The sequence below is a fragment of the Danio aesculapii genome, chromosome 10, assembly GCF_903798145.1.
Source record: "Danio aesculapii chromosome 10, fDanAes4.1, whole genome shotgun sequence".
In the NCBI taxonomy this organism is placed as follows: Eukaryota; Metazoa; Chordata; class Actinopteri; order Cypriniformes; family Danionidae; genus Danio; species Danio aesculapii.
In genome coordinates, this window is record NC_079444.1 from 19,618,157 (window position 1) to 19,644,328 (window position 26,172).

The 26,172-nt window shown below is 34.9% G+C and overlaps 1 protein-coding gene across 2 annotated transcripts; it reads left to right on the plus strand.

Annotated features, from left to right (window-relative positions):
* Positions 1–130: 130 nt before the first annotated feature.
* nt5c2l1 (5'-nucleotidase, cytosolic II, like 1) lies at positions 131–24,960 on the plus strand. Of its 2 annotated transcripts, none has more exons than XM_056466649.1 (18): positions 131–292; positions 3,781–3,854; positions 3,941–4,058; positions 6,440–6,535; positions 9,382–9,473; positions 9,553–9,610; positions 12,266–12,359; positions 15,673–15,726; positions 17,994–18,077; positions 18,192–18,233; positions 18,322–18,423; positions 20,476–20,542; positions 20,626–20,796; positions 21,802–21,853; positions 22,939–22,999; positions 23,260–23,436; positions 24,036–24,119; positions 24,428–24,960. In XM_056466649.1, exons 1-18 carry the CDS (start codon positions 255–257, stop codon positions 24,515–24,517), a joined length of 1,554 nt encoding a protein of 517 aa, XP_056322624.1. In that variant the 5' UTR covers positions 131–254; the 3' UTR covers positions 24,518–24,960. The 2 variants fall into 2 exon arrangements, with proteins under 2 accessions (XP_056322624.1, XP_056322623.1); XM_056466648.1 differs by having other exon boundaries at positions 132–292; positions 24,425–24,960.
* The last annotated feature ends 1,212 nt before the right edge of the window (positions 24,961–26,172 follow it).

Sequence of the window (26,172 nt, forward strand, 5' to 3'; positions counted from 1 at the left end):
GACTCGAGCGCGTGTGTTTCTCTGATAACACAATCTACGTGCTCTAGCGCGCGCTGCAGCTAGTTAGCGTGCACACCACATACGCCCAAACTACGTACACAGGGCTCCTGTTTACCAGCCAAACCTCAGGAAAATTCACTCTAGTGATGTCAACATGATGGCACGATTTAAAGCGCAAAGGGGAGTTTCGTGACCTCTTCAGATTGTGTTGATATTTGGGCAGCGGGAGCGAGTAGACGCACCGGGCACACGCGATGGAGCCGCGCATCACCAAAAAAGAGCTCCAGCACAGGTAAGAACAGGTACATTCACACATGTGGAGCTTCAGCAAACATTTACCCGTTTGTTGTTATTCATATGTGTGTTGTGCTTATTTGTGTTTTTATTTAAGTTATTTTTATTAAGCTAAAACTTCGTGACGGTTAGCCTTAGATGAAATGGGTAATCACTTCGCATTTGCCCTTTTCCAGAAACGTCTTCTTATCAAAGTTTATTAAACTAAAGAGAAATGAGCCTCTGTTTATCACAGTGTAATTTTATATAGCCTACTGTACATGGACTGCCTCATTCACACTGTATACCAGTACTTCAGAGAATATTGGCTAAAATACATTAAAATAATAATTATAAATAATTTAAAAAATTGTAGCCTACGTCTTATTTTGGGAAATAAACAATTAAGACTAAATTCTAACTAGTTACAATTATAAATAAATCAAAGCAAGAAACAATTTATTGACCCTAAAAAATAAAAAATATTAATAAATAGAGCACAACAATTCGATGTCTAACTATATAGGCCTATATATATATATATATATATATATATATAGGCCTATAGAGTTTGACATCGAATCTTTGTTGTGCTCTATTTATTAATATTTTTTATTTAAGGGTCAATAAATTGTTTGAATTTAATCTTAATTGTTTATTAATTACCAGTATAAAATTTAATAAAAAGTTTATTAAAGTGTATAAACAAATTACCAGAGTAAAACAAGACCTAAATAAGCATTTAAAGCAATTTGGGACATAGCTTAATACTACATGGTTGCTGTTAATTAATTAGTTATTTGTTTAATTACCCTAAGTATAAGTACACTGTAATATAATGTTGTATATCGTCATGACAACATGCCTTTTTATTTATTTAACACATCAAAATAACTATGTTTTAACTTAAACCATTTCAGACCTGCTGTTTAATGTCATGTCATTTCAGTTGACTTAAAAGCCTTATTTGATTCAACTTAAAAAGTGTTGCTGTATTTTTACTGTGAGTAACACATAATCGTATTTTACTATTGGGTTAACCTCCAAAAAATTCTGGGTTGTCAAAACCCAACGTTTTGTCAAATTTAAACAACACTAATGTTGTTCATTTCTCCAATTAAATTTAAATGTCATTATAGCTGTTGGATTTGTCCACATTTGACCCAGCATTGGGATAATACAAACCAGCAATTTTTAAGAGTATATTTTGGGGATTTCTTTGTTATTTAATAACAATAAATCATAAAAATAAGTATAAAAATAAAGTAAAAAAACAAGAAATATAATGAGACGTATGCTAAAAAAGACATGCTATTAATGAATTACTTTTTAATTACATATGTTGAGACATTTATGATTGAACAAATACAAAAAGTTTACTATTTCAGCCCCAAAGCTGGGTTTTAACAAGAACTCAGAATTAGTTAGGCATTTATTGTGATTATTGTTGGATTGGGGTTTGGATTATGATTATTTGTAGTGATATATAATTTACTATTAAGTAACTAACTTAATTGATTCAATAAGAAATAATCTATTGAGAACATTTTCTTATCAACTCCTAATAATAAAAATGCTAGGATGATGTTGTAAACCAACGTCGAGTCAAATATTGACAAACCAAACCACTAGCTTGATTTTTTGAATTACATTTAAATGATTATTTTTAAACCTACAGTGTTTTTAGAGTGTATACTGTATTTATTTGTTTTATTATATATATATTTTTTGATTGATTGATTTTTAATTATATACTAATGTATAATTACTCTAATTTCTGAGAAATATCACTTTTAATGAGTAGTTTATAAGTTAAATTTAGATGTATTGATGTATTGATTAGTTCATTGGAATGCTCTTGTTTGTTTGCTAGTGCTCTTATCTATTAAAAGAAAACAGACTGATTGTTTCGGTTCTCTCTGAATAGTTTGAATAGTTATTCATAGATGAAAAGTCATTTAGTTATTATAGATAATTAACAGCTTTCCACAATCATTAAGGTTTTAGTACACAGATTTAAAGGGGGGGATTAAAATGAGACTCGTGTCATCATTTAATCATGTCATTCCAAAGCAAGTATGTTAAATAATAATGCTAAAAAGGTAGATGTTTGAAAAAACTACAATGCAAACATCTGACTAGTTAATGGCAGATAATTACAGTTATATGAAACATTAAACCAGTTCTTAAGGGGATAGCTCACCCAAAAGTCACAACTTTGTCAGAATTTATTCACCTTTTAATTGTTTCAAACCTTCATTAGTTTCTTTCATCTGTAAAATAATTTATTTTAAAGAGATCTGTAACCATTGTCCTGCTATGGAGCTATGTTTTCAGGTTTTTTCAAAATATATTCTTTAGTGTTTATCAGAATCATAAACGTGTAAAGGTTTGGAACCACTTGTGGGTGAGTAAACAGTGAGTGCATTTTGGGTACACTATCCTTTAACTTTAACTTTGATCATGTTGCATTATCCTACTATTTTTAGTTTGCTTAGCCAATACATTCCACCCTAAATATAAAAACATTACTGCTTTGCATAGAAATATTGGCACGCAGAAAGAGTGCCAGTTGTATTCACGCCGCAGTGACATCAAACCAGCTGGACTGATGTCATATGCCAGAGACCTGATAAGAACAGACCTAAACTGGGCTGACCTGATATATAGGAGCGTCCGATAAGTGATGCACATTTCAATACAAACTGTATGAAAATGATTGCTTTTTTGGCGGTAAAACATGTTCTTGCAGTTCAGCTGATAGAGCAAAGTCAAAAACATCGCTGAAGTAACCTAATTAATTGTTATCAGGGGTTAAAATTAGCACTAAGCAAGTTTGAGTACAAATCTGAGTTGACGAGGATAAAGTTTATAAGACTGTTTACACCAAGAATGAGCTATAATGATAAACATATTAGCACTTATGGGCTAAATATTGTAAATCATAATTAAATTAGATTGGGGCTAAATAGTTTGCAACATAAAATTCTATATGCTAAAATCACTTTTGAAAAGTTTTGAAGGTTTTTATTGAGAGAAGTGAGCAACAGTCAATTAGGATGCTGCTAGCATGTTTAGCATGCATGTTTAACATTGATTATAAGCACATTTTTAATTGCTGGCATGAATTAACTTAATAATAATAATTATGTAAATAAAAATATTATCATGAAATACTTCAAAAATACAATTCGTTAGTATTAGTGCCATTATTGATTTCTTTCATTTTAATGACTAAACAAACCAAATAATACAATTTTAAATATGATTATGATCATTTAATTCTGCCAGTTTATTTTGTGTTTATTTATTTATTTATTATATAAAATAATGCACATACAGATTTGTAGCTGGCGATATTTAATTGTCTCTTAGATTTTTTTAAGTTACTAGCCATTGGCAGGTGCTATGTTTGTCCCAAAGTGTAAGTTATTGCAGATAAAAGTGTGTCAAATCGATCATACCATCAAACAGAAAGATAATAACCTCTCCTGTCTTTCCCCTCAGGGTGTTTGTGAACCGGAGTCTGACGCTTGAAAACATCAAGTGCTATGGCTTTGACATGGATTACACTCTGGCAGGTGAGGCCGTTTTCAGTGCCTTCGGGACAGGTTGTCAACGTGTGTGTGAAGTGCTTGGCTCTCATCAGCTCTCCTGTTCTCTGCAGTTTATAAATCTCCAGAGTATGAGAGTCTGGGCTTTGAGCTGCTCAGGGACAGGCTCGTGTCCATTGGATATCCGCACGAGCTGCTGGGATATACATACGACTCCACTTTCCCTACACGGTAAGTGTTACTCCTATAATGGGTTTGGATTTGGCTATTTTGGGTGTACAGTGAGCTCATGGTAAAGGCTTTTGAGGACTGCTCTGTGTGGCATTGATGCATTCACTGTTTACATGCACACATATCATTCATGGTGTGATACTAGAGTTGATGTTGCCCCTCACTTTTTTTGTAATTTTATTGAAAATTGTTCTTCATAAAAGGGAAGAAAATGCCCAATTTTAAACAGACTGCGATGAATTCTTAAACGTTGTTTTACAGTTTTTATCTTTTTGTAAGGAATTATTTTATTAAGATTATGAAAATAATGTTTTTGGAACATTCTAGTAATATTTATAGAACAACTTAATGCCTTTGGGACGTTAATTGTCCTTGATGAATGTTCGCTTAATGAAAAAAGTTCTTAGAAGATTCATATAATATGAATTGGAAAGTTCTAATAACATTAAATATTGTTCTGAGAGAATTTATATGACATGAGACTGAAACATTACGACAGTGTTTTGATTAACATTATTATAACTGAATATTAATAATCTTAAAGGTGCAGTAGGTGATCTGCCAAAATGCTAACTGTTAGCATAATATCTTTGAAACACAGTCCCACCCCTGCCGTCCAAAGTCACAATAGTATCTGGATGCAGCCTTTATGATGCAAGCTGCGATGCAATGTCAGACACAATGCACTCAATGGAGTGAGTGATGTCACTGTGATGGTAGGGTTAAGGGTGGTGTTAAAAAGCATTGTATGCAGCTCAGATTGCACTGCACCAGGTCTGTATCCAGACCCCTCTCTAAAGCCATGCCTCCTGAAATCACAAACACGCACCTTAAAGATGACAGTAGACAACCCACTAGATCATGTCAATTGCCAGTTGAAAAAAACTTTACAGTACTTTATAATACTGCAATCCCCAACGAAAACTGTATTATATCTAGCACATTTTCAGTTGTGTAGCATGCAAAACTTGTCATAAAGTTTAATATTTCATGCATGCAAGGATCGCTGGTCTGACTCTCTCACACTCTTTGTCCTAAAGTGACTACTGTATGCTTAGTGGTTGGTCGGTGGGTTGCAGGAATCAGACTTATTACTAAGCCATACTTACATACTATTTCAGAGCGAATATTCAGAGTAGCGGTAAACAATATAGGGAGTGCGTCACAGGTTGTCATTGTTCAAAAATGAACCAATGTGAATATAAAGCCAACTTCACCTCAGTAAAGCAGGGTAGGCGGAATAGCGCTATTTACTAGTGTTTTGTTGTTAAACTAAATAAAAATCTACATTATCGAGGCTGTAAAAGGTCCCTTATGAAACTGAAAATAGTCACATCAATCTTTCGCAGGAAGATTTCAGTGGCTGAACAACACTTCTGTGCATATAACCCATTAGTAACAACACAATCTACAAATATTAATTGGACAAACATTTTTAGCCTTATCCAGAATATAAAAATACATATAAATACATTTAGATCATTTACTTTAATAATTACTGTTGGAATGTGAAGAGACTTTCAACCAGCACAACAAAACATGTTTGTGAAGACAATCACCTACTGCATCTTTAATGCATCGCCAAGAAAAATCGACATTCTACTAACATTCAAAAATAACATTATATAACTTAATGGTAATGTTAAGGTTAGGTTTAGGTTAAGGTTAGTTAGGTTTTTAGAGCCTAAAATTGGCTGCTGCAGGAAACTGTCTTGAAGCATATTTGATATTACAAAAGCAGTCAGATTGAATGTTTTTTCAACAGCCTCTTGAAGTTCAAAAGGTTAGATTAACAAAAGTAGATTAACAAAAACACTTCTTAAAGGAATAATTCACCCAAAAATTGAAATGACCACATCATTTGCTCTTCATCATGTGGTTTTACAACCTTAAGTTTCTTTTTTTTATTGAACACAAAAGATATTTGTAAGAAGTCAATGGCACCCATTGACTTCCATAGTAGAAAAAAAAGACTCTGGAATTCAGTGAGCGCCATCAACTAGAATTCTTTAGATTTCATTCTTGGGTGAATTGTCCCTTTAATACAGGTGAAAAAAATGACAAAATCACTTCATTTTCATTCTGGACATCTGTAGTCCTACTGTAAATCCTTTATGAGAGACTGTGTCTGTAACCATTCAAAAAAAAGTGTCCTGCTATTACATCGGCCTCGGGAGTCTCATAAAAAAGAAGTTCACCAGAGGTCATTATTAATACAGTCTGAATATCAAACACAGACAGTTAAACTCACTGCTCAGTGATACAGCAGGGGGGAAATATAAATATAAACTCTTGTTTCAGCTCCTCAGAGGGCCATATTTTTAATGCTCCCAGACTCTCATTCTCTCAATCATTCTCTCGCTTTCTCTATTTCTCCTCAGAGGTCTGGTTTATGACACCACATACGGTAACCTGTTGAAAATAGACTCCAATGGAAACATCCTGGTCTGCACTCACGGCTTCGAGTACCTGAGAGGGTGAGTGAAGATTCATTGTGGTGCCAGTCAATGGTGTATTGAGGCAGAGTTTGCTCACAAATGCCCTCTGAACTTTCCTCTGACAACAGAAGAATCCAGCAAAGTAGAAAATGCTGCGTGAGGCTGAAATGATAAAGAAAGGCAGGTTGAAAGCCAATAAACCCAACATGAAGGAATGACAGAGTTGAGAACAGTTAAAAATAGATGAAGAAACACCAGGTTTTTCAGCTGAACATTCAAGAAGATTTTTAGCTGAAACTGTGGTCCTTTGTGCTTCATAACATGCTAATCAAAGGCTACTGGCACTTTGGGGGTGTGCGTTGGCTCGAGGCCGCAGGCTGAGATATACTGCCATATCGCACTGCTATGAGTGTTATATTGCATTTTTACAACAGTTTGACGGCATAATCGTGTGTATAAAAAAAGAAAATCAAACACAGAGAGTCTCAAAAACCCTTTTGTAAGAAAAACTACGTTCTTCTGCCGTTCATACAGATCTGCAGCTGACTGTCAGAACAGCAGAAACTATTGCTAACTCATACTGTCTAAAGTGATGGCAAAACAGGTCATTTTTGCTCACATTTTAAGATTATAAGACTGAACGGCATGAAATGGCATCAATCTACAGAGATTTCCCAGTGTTTTTCTGTTGCAATCAGGAGATCACAATAATTAATCCTAAAAAAGGCAAAGCAAACCAAACACTACCAGTTTCTGTGGAATAAATACAGCACTACAAAATACAAAAGAGAGATCAACTCAGAATGTCACTTGCCTGATTTAAAATGATTTGCTCGGCTGTAGTTGAAAAAGCTGTTTGTCTACCTCTAAGGCCTCATTATATGGTCTCTGCTGCCATCTTGCGGTGGAACATCAACCATGGCTGTTTCTCAATTCCAAGAACGCAGAGAACGGACTTATCAGGTCTTGCCAGGTGACCCCGGAAGAACGAACTTTTTTTTTTTTTTCTTTCCCGGAAGAACGAACTCAGGAGACCGCGAGGACAGAGAATGCATCCTGTGAAAAATGAGATGCTGTGTTCCTCCTGATGGTCACGTGACCTCCGCGCGTTTTTTTTAATGGGAAATTATTTAAACATTACAGCATTCATACAATGATTTATTGTTTTTCCCTTTTTAATATATATACTCTGCATAAAGACTTTACAAATATACGTTGCACAATATTAATAAAACTGATTTTAAAACTCATTTCAGCAAATAAACACCCTTAATGTGTTTATTTCTTTATTAAGATTTTCATGGTCATGTTTACTTTCACTGTTTTATTTAGGGAAACTCCTGATATAAATAAGTTCTATCTCTGAACTTTAATAATAAACCTATATAAAATTCTGCGCTTTACACCTCCAGTCGACTTCTGGGACTTCTAGAGCGAGTTCAATGCTCAAGTCTGCATCCATGCATCCTTCTTGATATCAAGAACAGATCCGAGAAGTTTCACGTGTCCTCTGTTCTTGCGGTCTTGAGTATTGGAACTGAACTTTGACAGTTGATGATGACGTTACACGAGAACACGAGGACACAAGACCGCTGAAGAGCGCATATTGAGAAACAGCCCATCACTTTCTTTGGTCTGCCCAGACAATCTGATGGCAGCCGATGCTCTGAATCTCCATAATTATATATATTATAAAATAGGCACTATCCTTATATATAAACTGCATAGTTTCAATCTAAGCAACTACATTATCGCCTAAAAAGCCTTAAAAGTACATTATGTTGAACAACAGCTGCAATATTTGTCAAACTGTAGAGTGTCCTCTGTTTGTCGCTGTATGTGGGCGGAGTAATACACAAGAGTTAAGGGTGAACATCGCACAGCTATCAGCCAATCAGATTCAAGAACCAGACAGCAAATCAACATATTTGAATAATTTCTAAAAGATCATGTGACTCAGATGACTGGAGTAATCGTGAGTAAAAGGTTTGATCAGAATTAAAAAATCTCTTTTTAGTGTATATTTTTAGTTTGTATATATATAGAAAAATGTTATTGCCCAATGTTTTATTATATGTTTTCAATTATAAAAATAAAACTTTGGTAAGCCTGGAAGACTTTCAAAAAATGTGTTTCTTAATTGCACATAACCAACCACTTTCTCTATTTCATTTTAAAAATTAGTTTGATTTCGTGAAAAGGATGAACAACGGCATTAAACAAAGGTTCAGCCCTTATTACATTTCTGTGTTAAATTGACTGCTCAATTATCTGACAAAGATGATGTAATAAATTTGTTGTGGGTTATTTATATCCCAGACCTGGCACTAGTGGTATATATTTGTTTAGTTAACACTACTGTATATTGTTGATTTCCTTGTATTGAAGACCAAAATAAGAGTTTTTGAAGAGGACAAGTGTAAACACTGACCTCTGCATGTTTCAAGATTTATTAAAGAAGCATGGATCAACATCAGGAGTGTGCTCTCATACAAGACAGCATAATGAAGGGTGTTTCATCAGGCGCTGCCTCGCCACAGGGTACTGTGAGCCTGGTTTTATTTAGCAGGGGGATCAGTTGTTTGGGCTGCTGGTTGTTAGCGATCCCTCTCTGTGACACTGACTGCTGTGACATATTAACTGGGCAATTCACTTACCGACTGTTACTGTTTACAAGATTTTCCATGTGTGTAATATACAGTCCACTAATACTGGCACCCTTGCTAAATATGAACAAAAAAAGTCATTAATTTTTAACCTTTTGATCATTTGCTCAATGTAGAACCATCGCTGACTCTAATTCAATAACAAAATGATCAAAACAAAGAAGCGTATTTCTTTGCTGAACTTCTCCTGAAGGGGTGTGTGTGTGTGTGTGTCTGCAGTGAACAGGTGGATGAGTATTATCCAAACAAGTTCATCCAGAGGGACGACACTGACCGATTTTACGTCCTCAACACGCTCTTCAACCTCTCAGGTACAATAATTGTGACACATTTATATGGTCAACTGATGATCAATCTGTTAACATGTATTTGTGCTGATTCTTTTCTCAGAGACCTATCTTTACGCCTGCCTGGTTGACTTCTACACCAAAAGCACCAGATACAAGAAGTGAGCAAATTATTTTATATACCAGGGCTATTCAATTACAAATTTAGCTGGGCCAGATTGTCAAACCAAGAAGGTTAGCTGGGCCAGTCATTTTAGCGGCAAAGCAGCTCATATGGACAAATTTTAAAACCAACACAAACAAATTTATTGAAAAACATAAGGTTTATTCGTTGTTTCTCTTTTAACTTTGGTCAGTTTGCAGAGCAAACAGTGCATACAAAAAGAGCTGAATTAACAGAGTCTGAGGGCGTACTCGCACGATGTACAGTTGCCTTGAACTGGGCTGAAGCACGCTTGTCCCCCCTCCCGTCTCCCCCGACGGCCCGCACTCACGTTGCATTCGGGCCTAAGCACGCTTACATTATTGATGATGCGCTGTTCAGTTTAAGTAGCGCTCTCGTTCAGCAGTCAAGCTTTCTTTATATCGTTATATCATTTTAGTGGTTTAGGATGCAGTGACACACAGTCAAATATTCGCCGAACAGATCAGCCACTTTTGACGTTCATAAACAATCATAAAATCCTCATACTGCCAGAATTAGAAGGTTTGCTAAAGGTGCAGCTGTGGTGCAGTGAGGGGTTTGCATCTTTAATAATCTACGACAGTTTGCGTTCATTAAACAGTAAGAATGATTATTAAATTTATATGAAACAGGCCCTTAAAAGTCACGTCTCGTCTTCAGTTTACGCTTTGCACCCTACAAGTGTACCGCGCCTGAGCCCGAGTGAACCGTGCTCCGCATTGTTTGCGTGTTGCAGGCTACGTAATTTACGTAGGAATTTGCGTTTTTGGCGGGACCATAGACATAATAAATACTTTCTATTTATATTAATATAATATATTAAAAAACAATTAATGAATAATATATATTAATTTATTATCTATGGGCGGAACCACAGGCTGGGCTGCTCGGAGGTTGATTCTGGGTTGCATGTGGCCCGCGGGCTGCCAATTGAATAGCCCTGTTATATACGGTTCCCTAAAAAACCTACTTTTAAAGCTACACCCTATAGCATGAACTACTAAAGTTAAATTTTAAATTATGTAAAATAAAAAAATGAATATCTGTGTGTTTTTAATTATTAAACAATACATTTTTTCCTTTAAATCTATGAAATATGTTGGCGCCAATAACCTTGTGGTTAGTGCGTCGACACATAGCACAAAGGTGTTCACAGCGACCTGAGTTCGATTCCTAGCTCGAGGTCATTTGATAACCCTTCCCCTATCTCTGCTCTATCTTTTCGATCTCTAAAATCTCCACTGTTAAAAATATGCATTAAACATTTGTCAAACTTTTTTTATACACAGTAAAAAGATATATGTTAATCAACAGTATCTATATTTTGTAATTCACACGTTTTCCATTTATTTACAGTTGTGAATTGCATTATGGGACACTGATCTCTGCTCTGTCAACATTTGTTGAAAATTCAACTCTACAGTTTAACAAAGTGACTTTTGTTGACATTTTAGTAATAATATAAAGCCCAATATAAAGTCGATTAATTAATTTGTTTTGTAATACTTAAATATTATTTTATTTCTTTTATTATGTGTTTATTGATTGATGGATGATTTGTTTCTGAATTTATGTACCTATATTTCATTTAAAAGTCTTACCTGATGTGTTGTGACAGAAGTGGCTGTATAAGAAATAATATATAGAGAAATAAGTCTGTAAAGTAACTGGAAATGTACTCTCAGTTTATTACAAGGTTTTTGTACCATAGTAATATACAACCCAGACAATATTTCACTTTAAACTATTCAAAATGTTAATAAAAGTAACTTTTTAGAGCGTTTCAAGGTTAAAAGTTCTTGGATTTTTTACAGTGTAATATAATTTAGTTGTATATTTAGTTATATTGCCCAAAAAAGTCATCAAAAATATTATAAATTATGTAAAACATCCAACATGGTGTAATATTTCCTATTTGAGATGTGAACAAATGTGTGTTCTTGGATAATCAAGCAAACCGAGCAAACAGTTTCATTCCAGAAAAAAATCTAGAAACAATATTAACAATATTTAATAGTTATAGTTATAGTTAGATATATAGTTAGATAATAGTTATAATTAGATATAAAACAGCAAAATGGCATGTAAACCTCAACCAGAATGTTTTCTTTTTACTTGCGGTAACACTTTACAATAAGGTTTCTTAGTTAATGCCTTTACTAACATGAACTAATCATGAACAATACTTGTACAGCATTTATTAATCATAATTGAGGATTTACTAATGCATTATTAACATCCAAGACCATGCTTGTTAACATTAGTTAATGCACCGTGAGTTAACATGAACTAACAATGAACAACTGTATTTTCATTTACTAATGTTAACTAACATGAACAAATACTGTAGTAAATGTATTGTTCATTGTTTGTTCATGTTCGTAAATGCATTAATTAACATTAACTAACGAACCTTATTGTAAAGCATGACCATACTTGCTAAAAAGAGTCAAATCTAGCAATCAGGCTACTGTAGGCATGTAATACATTTTGTATGATAATTTCTTCAGCAAGTTTTAATCACGTTGATAATTTAGACTTCCTTAATTTGGTTAATAGGCTTCACAGCAAAACTCTGTGTATTTATAACCCTATATGAAGTCCCTCTCCTCACTGTTTCTCTCTCTTATAGTTGGCCGAAGGGGTTTAAACATGGTGACTTGTTCATGTCACACAGAAGCATGTTTCAGGACGTGCGGGATGCCATGGATCATCTTCACGACACTGTAAATATAACCATCTACACCTTTATGTCAACTTATTAAACTTGTAGTCTTATGTATCTTATTAATCACACAGTACTATCACAATTCTGGCTATAACGTTCAAGATACATCTATAATGAAAAAGCAGGAAGGATAATGTTCAGAATCATCAAATTCAGATCATCAACAGCCTATCAGAATCTCCTTGAATATTAAGGCAAAAGACATTTATTATAAACAGAACATATCATCTGCTCATGATCAACTGATCTCTAACAACTGTATATTTGGGATGCTGGATATTTCAGTACCCCAAGGAATGAAGAGAGACCTTTTAATATAACACAGCTACAACTCATATAATACTCAAAGAAAGCAAATATACAGTAAATAGTATTAATATCACACTTGTAACATTGCAATATGGCACAAAATATATGCACAGCTGAGATTACCTACAGTGTTATGGATCATGTTAACTGTGGTTTGTGTGTGCATGAAGATAGTATAACCTGAATTACAGCAGATGTTGAACTGTGACAGATTAATTTCAGGGCTTTTTCAATGGACTTTCCACACTGTATTAATTGTAATACTGGACATTGATGTTTTACCTGTCACTGTCCCAAAAGTATTAGATGCCATTTATGGGGTGTTTTAATGAGAGATTATCACTAATGTTACATTAGTTTTTGATGTTGAAATATTTAAAATTTTACTTTTGTTCCATGCATTGATAAGAATTATATTGAGACAATGAGCATGGGCGCTATTGAATAAGGGTTTTATTTTAGTTTTATCTAGTCTCATCTAGTCTCAAGTTCTCATCTAGTCTTTGACTCCGCAATTCAATAATCATCGGAAGACTATGTTAGAGTCTGATCTGGCTGACAACCACATTCATCATCCAAGAAAAAAAACATCTTTTAACACACACAATTACAACCAAAATCCCCGATAATGACAAGATGCAATGATGAAAAATGTCCTGTAAAACAGTGTTTCCCAACCCTGTTCCTGAAGGCACACCAACAGTCCACATTTTCAACCTCTCCCTAATCAAACACACCTGAATCAACTCATCAGAACATTAGAAGAGACTCCACAACCTGACACGAATGGGTTAGATAAAGGAGACATACAAAATATGTACTGTTGGTGTGCCTCCAGGAACAGGGTTGGGAAACACTGCTGTAAAAACATCTGTTAATGAACTTTTTTTTTAAATTTTGTGATTTACAAGCGTTTTCTGTTCATTTATGATTGTGAATTTATGGGATGTTGATCTCTGCTGTGTCGACTCTACAGTTTAACAAAATGACTTTTATGGACATTTTAGTAGTTTCAAATAATATAATGGATAAGAAATAATGTAAAGAGAAATAAATCTGTAAAATAACAGTTTATTACAAGGTTTTTGTACTGTAAAGTGACAACATATCACTTTAAACTATTAAAACGTCACTTTTATTGGAACTTTTTGTGGTTAAAAGTTGTTGGAAGAAAGGTTAAGGTCCCAAAATACAATTCAAATGCACAAAATAAACAGGGAAAAATAAAAAAAATCAAACAAGAAGCACAAAATACAGAAAAACTGCTCATTTAAATATATTTTTTACAATGGGATTAACAACTAACTACAAAATGATGATAAAACATGAGCCGCTGCACAGAGAACTACAGCAATACCAAACTATTATCAATGTAAATTAATTAAAACCTGCACAGCTTTAAAATATTGCTTTCTGACAAAGAAATCTTTAAATATGAACATAAATTTACTAGAAGTCGTCAGATTTCTTCACAAGTTCTGTTTGTTTTTTAACTAAGCAAGTCCGAGGATCTTGCAGAATAGTATTGTAATACTGAACTTTGAGCAGACTTTATTACAGACTGTGAACATGAGTGTTTAACTCCTGACACTGTGCCATTACTCCTGAAGCTGTGCTGCAGAACTGGTCATTGATTCTTTCATCGTAGGCCAGCCATAATTCTGAAGTGGCCCTGAGTGAAAATGATTTGTTTGCTGATATTATATGTTAAACAATATTGCAGTAAACATGATGTTTCCTGCAGTTCAAAACATGAATCGTGATTATTTAATATCCGAAATCGATTTGAATCGTCACATATTTGCCTTGATTTTTAATCAAATCATGATGATTTAACCATATCTGCTCAACAGTGAAAATATAATAGAGATAGAAATATAACTATAACAGAACACAGCGTTTTTTTTCACTAACCACTGAAGCTGATACTGAGTAGAAATGTCAACATAAATGCATATATTAAATAAAACACTGTGATTATAAGCTAATGTTCAGAGTCATAGACAACACCAAGTTGCAACCAGAACGTTTATTATAATAACTGACCGTTTACCAGTGATTAAAAATCCTGTTCAAACTTTTAAACACTATGAAATGGCAGAATAATTGATCAGAATAAGCAACAGATCATCATTTGTCAGCACGTACAATTAAAACAGGCAGCTATTTAAAGTCTCCTTGTAAAAATGCTGTGAAACGGGTGAGCAGATCACAGATGAATGAGCTGTACGTGACTGTGAGCTTGTTTTAGTTGACTCTGGTTTTTTAAATGACCCACTCACAAGAGGAGGGATGGTGCTGTGGTCATTGCTGACCTCTGCAGGGTCATTGGGGTAAAACTCCTGTCATTGTTGCATATTCAGTACTCTAGGCAACATTGTCTTTGTATCTGTCCATATATCTCTAACTCAAATCCGAATCTAAAATCCTACCATGTACAGAGCGATACATATCATCAATTCTCTAATCTCTCAAAGCTCCAGACATTCTGTCTCCTCCACGTGACCCCTGTCACAAATACAAATACATTTTCTGTGACACATTCTGTTTGATGAGCAGATCTTTCACTTTCTTTAAATATGGCCTGAAAAATCTCTCTGGCTGCAACAGGACTCAAGGAAAAGTTTAATCAGCTTTACTGTTTCACTGTTGTACATTTAATTTGGAGATGTCTCCTATTTTACCCCATTTCTGTAATCTTGATAGTGACCTTCGTGTGTCTTCTGCATCAGATCACTGCCATTCATAAATCCTCATGGGACAGTAAAGTGACCTCTAGCATAAGCCTTTCAGAGTCCTGTCAGAAGTAGTTGGTCATCTGGCTTTCAACCCATGTTTTATGAATATCCTGACTTCAGACATACTGCTCTGTTTATAATACTGTATTTTCACCTACACAATATGGAAGCAGACATATTCTGACAGATGTTTATTGGTAAATATTCAAGAGTTCATAACTCCATGAGGCACAGGCTCACTACAGTGCTGTTTTTGTTATTCAGGGGACACTGAAGGAACGGACACTGAAAAACCTGGACAAGTACGTCATTAAAGATGTAAGTAACAACTATATTTGTTCTCAGATTGCCAAAGAAAAAAATCTGTTCACAGTGGCTCCGTGTTCCCATTTTTACATCACAGATTCACATGATCTAGTCAGAGCGAATGACTTAATGACTTAAGTTAATGATTCTCTGACCCAAATGATCTGATTCACATCATCAGATGATTCATTCGCAAGTCTCCAGTAAATGATTTTACAGATTAAATGAATTTCAAAATGAGTGGAAAAAAGGTGTTTGAGTGCTGGTGGAACAAAATGAGTCACTAATGCTTCTGGATTTAGGATTATTACTGTATTTAAGGCACAACTGTCTGTTGGCTGTTAAACCAATCTACTGTTAAAGCCCACATATAAAATACTTCAGTAGGACATTATTTTTTTTTTAAAAGCCCCTATTTTGCATTATAAAAAATCTTATTTTGTTTTTGGGGGTCTCCAACAACAGTCTGATATGCATGCAAGGTCAAAAAACACTTTCATTGTCTTATAATATGCATTTATTTTAATTTAATTATCCCAACGACTCCCATATGATTCGTTCAGCGATTCAATTGTTCCCAAACCCCTCCTTTGCGTGATGCTAATCTGCTGTGATTTGTTCAATGGCCCAGTCTGTTGTGATTGGTTGACTGCGTTCAGCGAATGCCCAACACGGTTATTGTATCATCAGTTAAATGCCGAAGGCTTGTCATCTCAAAGCTTACGCACACAACCCATGTCCAGTCAAGCTTCCGATTCAAGTTTAAATTCACTTTATTTAGCTTAATGGAAATTCATACTTGCAGTTAATAATGGTGAATCCCTTAGCGTCCTAAAGAGAGTGTGTGTGTGTGTGTGTGTGTGTGTGTGTGTGTGTGGTAAAAACTGTACGCGTTCCCTCCCTCAAGCCTTCTTCCCTTATGCAAGAAACACAGACTTAAAAACCCTATGTGCACATACTGCCCCCAAGTGGTGACAGCCGAAAATACATTCACATCAGCATAGGCTCCTACAGTTATGAAGTAGCACACAGAGCATGAGCGAGCCCAATGCAGGAGTGCATTAAAGCAATGCAGTTAAACACCAGCATATTACTCTACTCTTAACCCTAAGTAATAACAACAACACACTCAGTATCGATCCACTCAGTGGCAAATGTTTAACTATTTGAAAATTGACTAAGCCGTGCGTCTGTAGGAACAGCTGATGGTGGCCATAGCAAAGACCAACAGCAGAGGATCGCCAGCTCAGAAAGACATTTAAATCAGTAAAGGAAGAAGCATGTGTCACGTTTTCAACGTGGTTTTGGGCACAATATGTGAATAGCCCCATACAGATTTAACCTAAGGGGGATACAATACAAGCACTGATCTATAATAAATAAGTCATTACAAGTTACAACACACTCTTAAATACATATTTTGCAAACTACAGAGAACGAGGAAACAATATTAATCACACTTACATGTTATGATCCGGAGGAAGAAGAAACTGGTCCATGAACTGTAACAGTTACTGACAAAGCCCCAGACATAGTAGTCTCTGCTGCTGCTTTAATAGCAAATAGCCGACAAGTCCCGCGTCGCAGCGTAGGTTATTATATCTAATATCAGAAAAATGACAGGAACAAACACAGCACTAGGTTGGCTATACTGTGGTGTTGTTGTGAAAATAAAGTTTAACCGTTTATTCCCTGCAGCCGAATCTCCATCTGTCAGTGATCGTCGTCTTCATGTCATGTTGTGTCTGAAGGGAAAGGCGCGTTCATGTTTTACTGGATGCACTACTACATATTTGGTGATGCACCGTATCGACGTCGACACGTTCAGGCAAAAGATTCGAATCCAACACAATTCATTTATTCGACTCACGACTACTTCGCTAAAGAATCAATAGTTTTAAACACGGTGCACTTTCAGATTTAAACATCAGCCGGATGGTTTCATACACTTAGTGCTGTGTTATACACTGCATGGAAGCTCGTTTTCAAAAACCCGTAATAGGGGTGCTTTAATCATTTGGACATTTGAGTCGTTATTAAGTATCAGAATGGTTATCAGTGTATGAAAAGTTTGGTCAAGAAAATTCTTGCTAAATAAATGAACTAAATACATTTTGTTTTTAATACTTGAGTTATCAGCTTTAGTACTTTGACTGAAGACGTTATGCTTCATGAAGATGTTATGAAGTAGTCAATTTGTTTTTACTTCATCCACCGCTGCTGATATAACAGATTTGAATGTCCCAAACCCTCATTCACCTGCATTTGCTCTGGTTTAGCCTCGTATTCCTGTGTTACTGAGCCGCATCAAAGAGGTCGCTAAAGTGTTCCTGGCCACCAACAGCGACTTCAATTACACCGAGGTAAGAAGAGACCGCCAGACCTACAGAAATTATTTAAACCACCATCCGACAGCCTGCAGATCATTACACACTGTCATTAATATTCACACTGCATCCCATCTTTTCTCAAATTAGGCTATCATGAAATACTTACTGGATTCGGCGACGGGCTCTAAGGTGAGAAACATGAACTGACAGAACTGAAGTCTTGCTTGTGAGCATTTTTGATTGCGCAAAGAAAGATATTAACACTGTTGTTTTCCAGGGCATGAAGAAGTCGTGGCGCTCTTACTTTGACCTGGTGGTTGTGGATACGAGGAAGCCCTTGTTCTTCGCTGGAGGGACAGTTTTACGCCAAGTGGACACAGTGAGTCAGTTAGAAGTGAAGTGTGCTGGACAAAAAATATACACAGGTCAGAGATGCAGAAGAGCATGTGGTCAAGCATTAAACAAATGAACAAACAAAATCCTGTCAGGCATATTTACATCATTAATCATTTGTTGATATTGAAAGTCTCTATTTAAAGATCATATTGGAGCCCAAAATACTAATTAATTGTCATTTGAAATCTTTATCTTTGCCAGCACCCTTTTTAATCATTATGTTTTAGTTCATTTGTCAAGTTTTTAACCATTAACATTAAATCTAGATATTTTCTTGGCAGAATTTCACAGTTTTTGGGAAATTAATGTTCATAAATGAATCAAGAAAAAGTCACAGAATTAAGATTTCAACAAAGTAAATATAGATTTAAATGATTTATATCAAAGTTGATATTTAGGCGCACCATGTTGGGGTTTCGTAACATCTAGTTTTTATAAGGTGGGTCGTTAGCCCAACGCTCAACCCCCAACCTGGAGAACCAGGACATGCACACATACACTACAGGCAATTTAGCTTACCCAATTCACCTATAGCGCACATATTTGGACTTGTGGGAGAAACCGGTGCACCCAGAGGAAACCCATGCCAACACGGGGAGACATACCTGCCAACACTCCCGTTTTTCCCAGGAGTCTCCAGTATTTCAGACCAATCTCCCGCCCATCTCCCGTATTGTTCTGTCTCCCGGAAAACGCCCGGAATTCCACCCACCCAGTCCGGCTAGCTTTTTGGTTCAGTCCCCATGCGCACCGAACCCAACACGCAACCATCTTCATACCTGCTCCCCGCTCTTCACTTAGCGCGCACCAAATGCGTCACCATGTCACCAAAGTATATATAAATATACACTAAATATAATTGACACATAAGAAATATAAGAAAAAAAAGTTATTTTTTCTGCTGAACACAAAAGTTATTTAGTTAGAAACTCGTGGAAAATGTTGGAAACCTGTAACCATTGACTTCCATAGTTTGTTTTTCCTACTATACAAGTCATTGCTTACAAGTTTTTTTTAACATTTTTAAAATATCTAATTTCATGTTGGACAGAATAAAGAAACTCATAGAGCTATTGAACCAATTAAGAATGAGTACATTTAATTTTTGGGGGGTGAACAATCCCTTAAAGCATCGAAACTGGTCTTAATATCGATTTTTTTTTTTTTAATTCAAGTTTTTTTTATTGTTTTCTTCTGGTTCATGACAAAATAATATAAACATATATTACAAACGATCACTGGTAGGCCTACTGAATGTAAAGCCATGATGTATACAGTGGTTACTATCGACAAAAGTACAATAATATAAAGATAGCCTGGTGAGTAATCTTAAATTGTGTTACAAGACATCGTCACAGAAGGCCAAAAGTCTTCCCACACTGGGATAACATACAGAGACCCCTGCTTTGTCCTTATTATGTCATTTGTAAAGTAAACATTCATACGAAGCTGTTTAGTCATTATATTGACCCATTCTTTTAACTCTGGAATTTTGGGAGTTTTCCAGTGTTTTAAGATGACTCTGAAATCCCCACCATGATCACTTTCCTTTTGTAATATTTGGCATCTGTTCCCTATCTCCCGTCTTAATATCGATTTTAATATTTGATTACTGAGCAGGAAACTATCAGATTATTTCATATATTCATATTACATATATATTGTCAGGAAAGCGTGACCTTATCCTGAAAATTCTGCTCTGCATCACAGAACAAATGACAAAATATTTATATAAATTATAGTGCTTTAATGTCCCACAAGATTATATTTTTTTACTTAGTTTCTTAAAATCAAAACAGCCTTTTTTGATTTGCAGCATATATATATATATATATATATATATATATATATATATATATATATATATATATATATATATATATATATATATATATATATATATATATATATATATAAGCTATACTGTATATAAACATCTTAGATGATATACATTCTGTATATTTTCATTAATGTTAATCAGTCAGTTCGATATCATGAAAGAAAGCCTGGACTGCTCTTGCTCTTTCTCCTCCAGGACACTGGGAAGTTGCGAATCGGCACATACACCGGAGACCTCCAGCATGGGACGGTGTATTCTGGAGGTAAAACCCAACATCCCTCTCATCATCATCATCTCACATGAAGCCACTGCTTTTACTTTATCCCTGTTCAACCCCTTCCTCAGGATCTTCTGATCTAGTCTGCGATTTGCTGGATGTAAAGGGCAAAGACATCCTCTATGTGGGCGATCACATTTTTGGGGACATCCTGAAGTCCAAGAAGAGGCAGGGCTGGAAGACGTTCCTCGTGGTTCCTGAGCTCGTGAAAGAGCTGCATGTGTGGGCAGACAAATCCAGTGAGTGTGTTTACATGCACAACATTAACCCAAATATCAATAAAGGGATAGTTCAGCCAAAACTGACAATTCCTATCATCATTTACTCACTATCCTCTCTTTCCAAACCAGTTTGACTCCTTTTTTACATTGTTGAACATAAAAGAGGATAGTTTGATGAATGTTGAAAACTGATAGCTATTGACTTCCATAGTATTTTTTCTACTGTCAAAGACTACCAGTTTTCTACATTCAACAACAAAAACAAAAAGAAACTCAAAGGGGTTTGGAAGAAGGTTAATAATATTTATTGTTATATAATATTTATTTATGTGCAGGCCAATATTTAATTTGTAAATCCTGTCATGTGAATGCTATGCTATAGCCTAAGTTTGGTTTTCCTTTTTCTGAGAAAGGTCAAAAATGTCAGAAACTGACAGTCACAGCTACAATTTAGCCCCTTACACTAATTTCACCAAGGATGTAAAAGAATTAACCTGATTTCTGCCGGTTTATCATGTGAATTCAGTGCGCATGCATGAAATGTGAGCACTTCTTTATTATAGATATAAACGCATTCAAGGAGCACATAGTTTGCAGTAATCAAAGATAAAATTGACACTTTCTTCAACCATTTTTCTTCAGATAAAATGAATGAATGCTTTGATCTCATGCAACTGAAGTAGAAGTGCTACAATCAAAATTCAGCATTTTTAGATGACCATAGTAGGCTGAGCTATAATGCTAACATGTAGAAACTCTTATGTTTTGCCCATGAGATAAATGAAATACTTAAGATATTATGTTTTGACTTCACTACTAATTCATTAATAACGTCATGTAAATGCAGGTTACTTGCATTTGCATATTATTGGTTTGAATGTACAGTAGCTAACGGGTTATTTCAGTAAGATTGTGAGTTAGCCTGTCAGTTTATTGGCGAATGTAAACACGCTCAGTTTTGTTAATTGACTGGTGGTTTGAAAGATTTTGGGTTGAAAACACGCTCTTATTTGTCTTTTATAGGTATGTTTGAGGAGCTAAAACACCTCGACATCTTCCTCGCAGAGTTGTATCAGTAAGTATCAATCAATTATAGTCAGAAACTGATCAGCAGCAGGTGCAGTACATGACATGATCGATAGATGGCGACAGAGGACTTCAAAATCTGCGCAAAGACTTCAAATTTGCTTCATATTTTTAACCTCCTCGGGCTTGAGTGTCCACATACATGGACAGCACATTTTAGCTCTTAAGTGGCTATTTAAAATACTTTAAATGTTTGTTATTTTGTTACAGACATACGGTGTCATCTTGCAACTGTTTTGCAGCATATGAAACGACCCAAACACTATTTTTAACTGTATAAAATGGGAAAAATGTAGTTTTTACTCTCTGATAGTCATAAGCAAGTTAAAAAAAATTCTATGTTAAATATGCAGTAAAAACATTCAGGAAAAAGTGTTTTATGTAAATTCGGACCACGAGTTCACAAATATGGACATCATTTTTCTCTAAAAGTACATCGTATCAAAAGATGATACTTATTTTATTCTAGTTAGGTTTGGGCCTTAAGAGGTTAATATCCTGTTTTCTGTCCTACTGCTGGCCCAGTGAGGAGTTACACCTAAAACATTACATTTCTGTAGTATTTCATCCCAGTGGGCATCCTTCTAGTAATTTTTTGGGACTTTTCAGTGTGAACTATCTCCTTTTTGGCGCTTTTTACATGTAAAATGAGACCTGCTTAATAATACAAGCTATTTGTTTACTTAGAAATTTTGTTACAAATTATACATCACTTATTAATGAGTATATACTAAATTAAAAGGACTTATTTCGTGGTTGCTATATCAAACATTTGATGAGATTATGCACGCACTGTACTTTTTTGCTTTTTTATTTATTTACAGAAGACAACCACTAACATATCATTCAGTTTAACAATAGTTTATATACTGTTTTATATATATATATATATATATATATATATATATATATATATATATATATATATATATAAGCCTATATATTAGGCTATTATATATGCATCATCACGGTAGGTGGAAACAAAACATTCGAGAATGTTTCAATAAGGGGAAAAGTCTGTTTCCTGCTATCTTTTAACGCTTCATGAATGTTCACTTCCCTCTTGCCCATCAGGCATTTGGACAGTGGAAGTCAAGAGTGTCCAGATATCAGTGCGATTCAGACCAGGATAAAGGTGAGCCTGGGATATATTTGATCTACAGCTATACAAACCTCTGGATAATTCTCACTTTCTTGGATTTATGAGGTGTGTGTTTGAGTAGAAAGTCAGTATGTGGTTCAGTTTATTTAAATAATGACAGTCTAAATAGCATTCTCATTTAAATCCTTGACATTGTGTTGTCTTAATAAAATTTCGGTGTAAATCCAGAGAAACTGAGTATTGTCAGGTATCTTATCATTGATCATATTAATGCTGTGTTATTGTTTGTGCAGATGGTGACGTACGGCATGGATCTGTGTTATGGGAAGATGGGCAGTTTGTTGCGCTGTGGCTCCACTAAAACACTGTTCGCCAGTCAGTTACTGCGGTATGCAGACATTTACTCAACCACCTGCCTTAACCTGCTTAACTACCCCTTCAGCTTCCTCTTCAGAGCCCCGCTCGTCCTGGTGAGCGTAATACACACATTTACACATAATATTTTATTCCATAATATTTTATAATGTGTACTTTTTAGAATATTTTGTATGATTTATTATTTAACATATTTGTAATGAGATTCGTTTTATAAATGTTTTTTTAAACACCTGTCACTTGTAACGTGATGGTTCAATTATAATATAATCTGTTATAATATATTTATTAATAATAATTTAATTATATTTAAGATATATATTCATTCATTTATACAACAGCCAAACAGAATAATACATTAAACATGATAATACAATTATAATATTTATAATTAATTATATGAAAAGAATATATAAATAAAATATATGTACAATTTTTTATCTATATGGATCTAAAATTGTAGAATGAAATCTGGATTTCATTTTGGCATAAAGTTTCATATTATCATAAAGTTGCATATAATATTTTGGTATATGTTTTTTAATCCGGTAACTTAATTAATAATATTAATATATATACATTTTATATAGTTATGTTTTACAGTTTTAAAATAATATAAGATTTTAAAGCTGCTGAAAAGATCATAGAAACTAATGATCAGATTTTTTGTTTCTTTGATTGTTTTGCGTGTCAGTTGCCACATGAGGCCGCTGTGGAGACTCAGAATAAAGAGCAGATGGCAGAGCTGTCAGAGCACATGCGCAGAACCGGCATCAAGGTCTTGTTTACAATTATTACTGATGTTTTGATTCATATCTAAAATCTATTACACGATTTTCGTTAATGCTCTAAACGGCAGAAGTTTATAATTATGTTTTTGTTCTCCCTGAAGTGTTGACTTGAGCTCATCCTCAGGTGTTTTTAATTAACTTTCAAAATGACAAAATTAACATTGAACAAGTTTCTAACTTATAAGATACCAGATACAATAGCGATTTCTTAATACTCACAATGCTGTAGAAAACCCATTGTTAGTGTTTTGTTAAATAAAAATAAATAAATAAAGCAATGTTTTCTCCTCAGCAGCGTCAGTGTGAGTGTGAGGATGGAGACTGTGGACAAGATGACAACTGTGCCGCCAGAAACACCGCTTCCACTTCAACTAAAGACAAATAGACATTTATTTATTTTTTTACTGCTGTAAATAGGCCTGATTTTTTTAAACGTGCATGTTTTACCTTCACACGTTTCCATTGCTGTGTGTTGCTGTTTCACAGTTCCGCTCGGATATGATTCCACTTCCGGCAGAAAGTAAACGGAATTAATTTGCCAAGTTTGCGATGTTGTATTGAGTTAACAGCTGTTATTTGTAAAGCAGGTCTATCATTATTTAAGCATTTCGTAAAACTTTTATATTCTTTGGATTTAAATATGATATTCAGCCTTTTGTATGACTGTCATAACTGCATGAAAACTTAAGATAATCAGATTTTGAAGTTTCATTGGAAACATTCGTTTATATCTCAATTATTTACATAAATACTAAATGTGTCTACACCTGTGAATGCTTTGTTTACTATTTTTCATAAAATTAAATTACCATTAAAATGTTTATTTTAGACATGCTGTTGTCTTGTTCATTTCTGAAGGTAGCCTATATGGAGAACAAACACTTGAATTTAGGACTTTAGTTATATGTTTGATTAGATGTAGCCCTGTAGATGCCGAACTGGACTAAATCAGCAAATCCGCGAAAACGGGTAATTGAATCCAACGATATTATAGGCCTAAATAGATCAAATCTGAGCAAATCACGGTCTGGCGGCCATAAAATGGCGGCAGAGATTGTGTTTTTGAACGGAGACCTATTTTATTACAGTAGAACACTGACCATATCTGACAGTATTCTGGATTTATTGTGTTTGTTTTGTGTTCGTTCAGTCAGATCTCGCGCTGTTATTGATTTCCGTTGTGTTGATCATCTCAAGCCCGTTTTCCCCAATAAAATAGCCATAATGAGTGAATTGAAAACAATGCTTTAGATATTGATTAATTAGCCTGCATTAAATGATTAGCAGGTTGTCCAGGTAACAAACTAGTGTGCAGCACCACCTGTAAGTGTATCTATTATAGTCTATAAGCTCATCATGACCTTCAAGCCTAATATTGCTAAAATTTATTTAAAAAATGCATTATTGAAAACAAAGGGTTTAGTCGATTTCACCAAAGCAAAACAAACACGTGGGGCAGTTCTCACCTGCCTGAATGCTTTTTATGAGATAACTTTGAGGATGAGAGGCCCATTTTCTGTGTGTGGGAGGTAGTATTCAATGTTTATAAAAAACAGACCTTTACCTTTAACAAAACTATACAATAATTGTGACATGTTGCCTATGAATTCATTCAAGCCTGTAGCCGAAGGGTGAGGGGAAAGGGGGAAATCGGGTGGTTCGGAAGGCCCACCCATCACTGACAAAAGTCCAGAATTTGTCCCATACGTGGCTCATTTGTCCTGTCTTGACTGCTATGCCATCATAAAAAGTGAAAATAACCCAATCGAAAAAGGCTGTAGGACCAAGTTAAATCCTGGTGTGACTTCAGTTAATCAGTTTTGGCCAATGAAAACAATTATTTTTCAAGAGTTTAACATCTAGGTGTGCAAGAAAACGTCTGACATAAGTAGTCATCTCTCACTATAGTGATGTTTTTAAACAGAAAACACTTGACAAGTTACTTTAATTAAATCTTGGACCTTATTCTTGGAAGAAAACAACCAATAAAAAGTGTGAAGCACTTTTACAAGAGAGGCTAGAAAAATTGTGAAGCTCTAA

Coding starts and splice junctions, on each gene's coding strand:
- nt5c2l1 (XM_056466648.1), top strand. CDS start 255: ATGGAGCCGCGCATCACCAAAAAAGAGCTCCAGCACAG. Junction 18,424..20,475: donor TTTTACGCCAAGTGGACACA/GTGAGTCAGTTA, acceptor TTTCTCCTCCAG/GACACTGGGAAGTTGCGAAT. Junction 24,120..24,424: donor TGCGCAGAACCGGCATCAAG/GTCTTGTTTACA, acceptor TTTTCTCCTCAG/CAGCGTCAGTGTGAGTGTGA.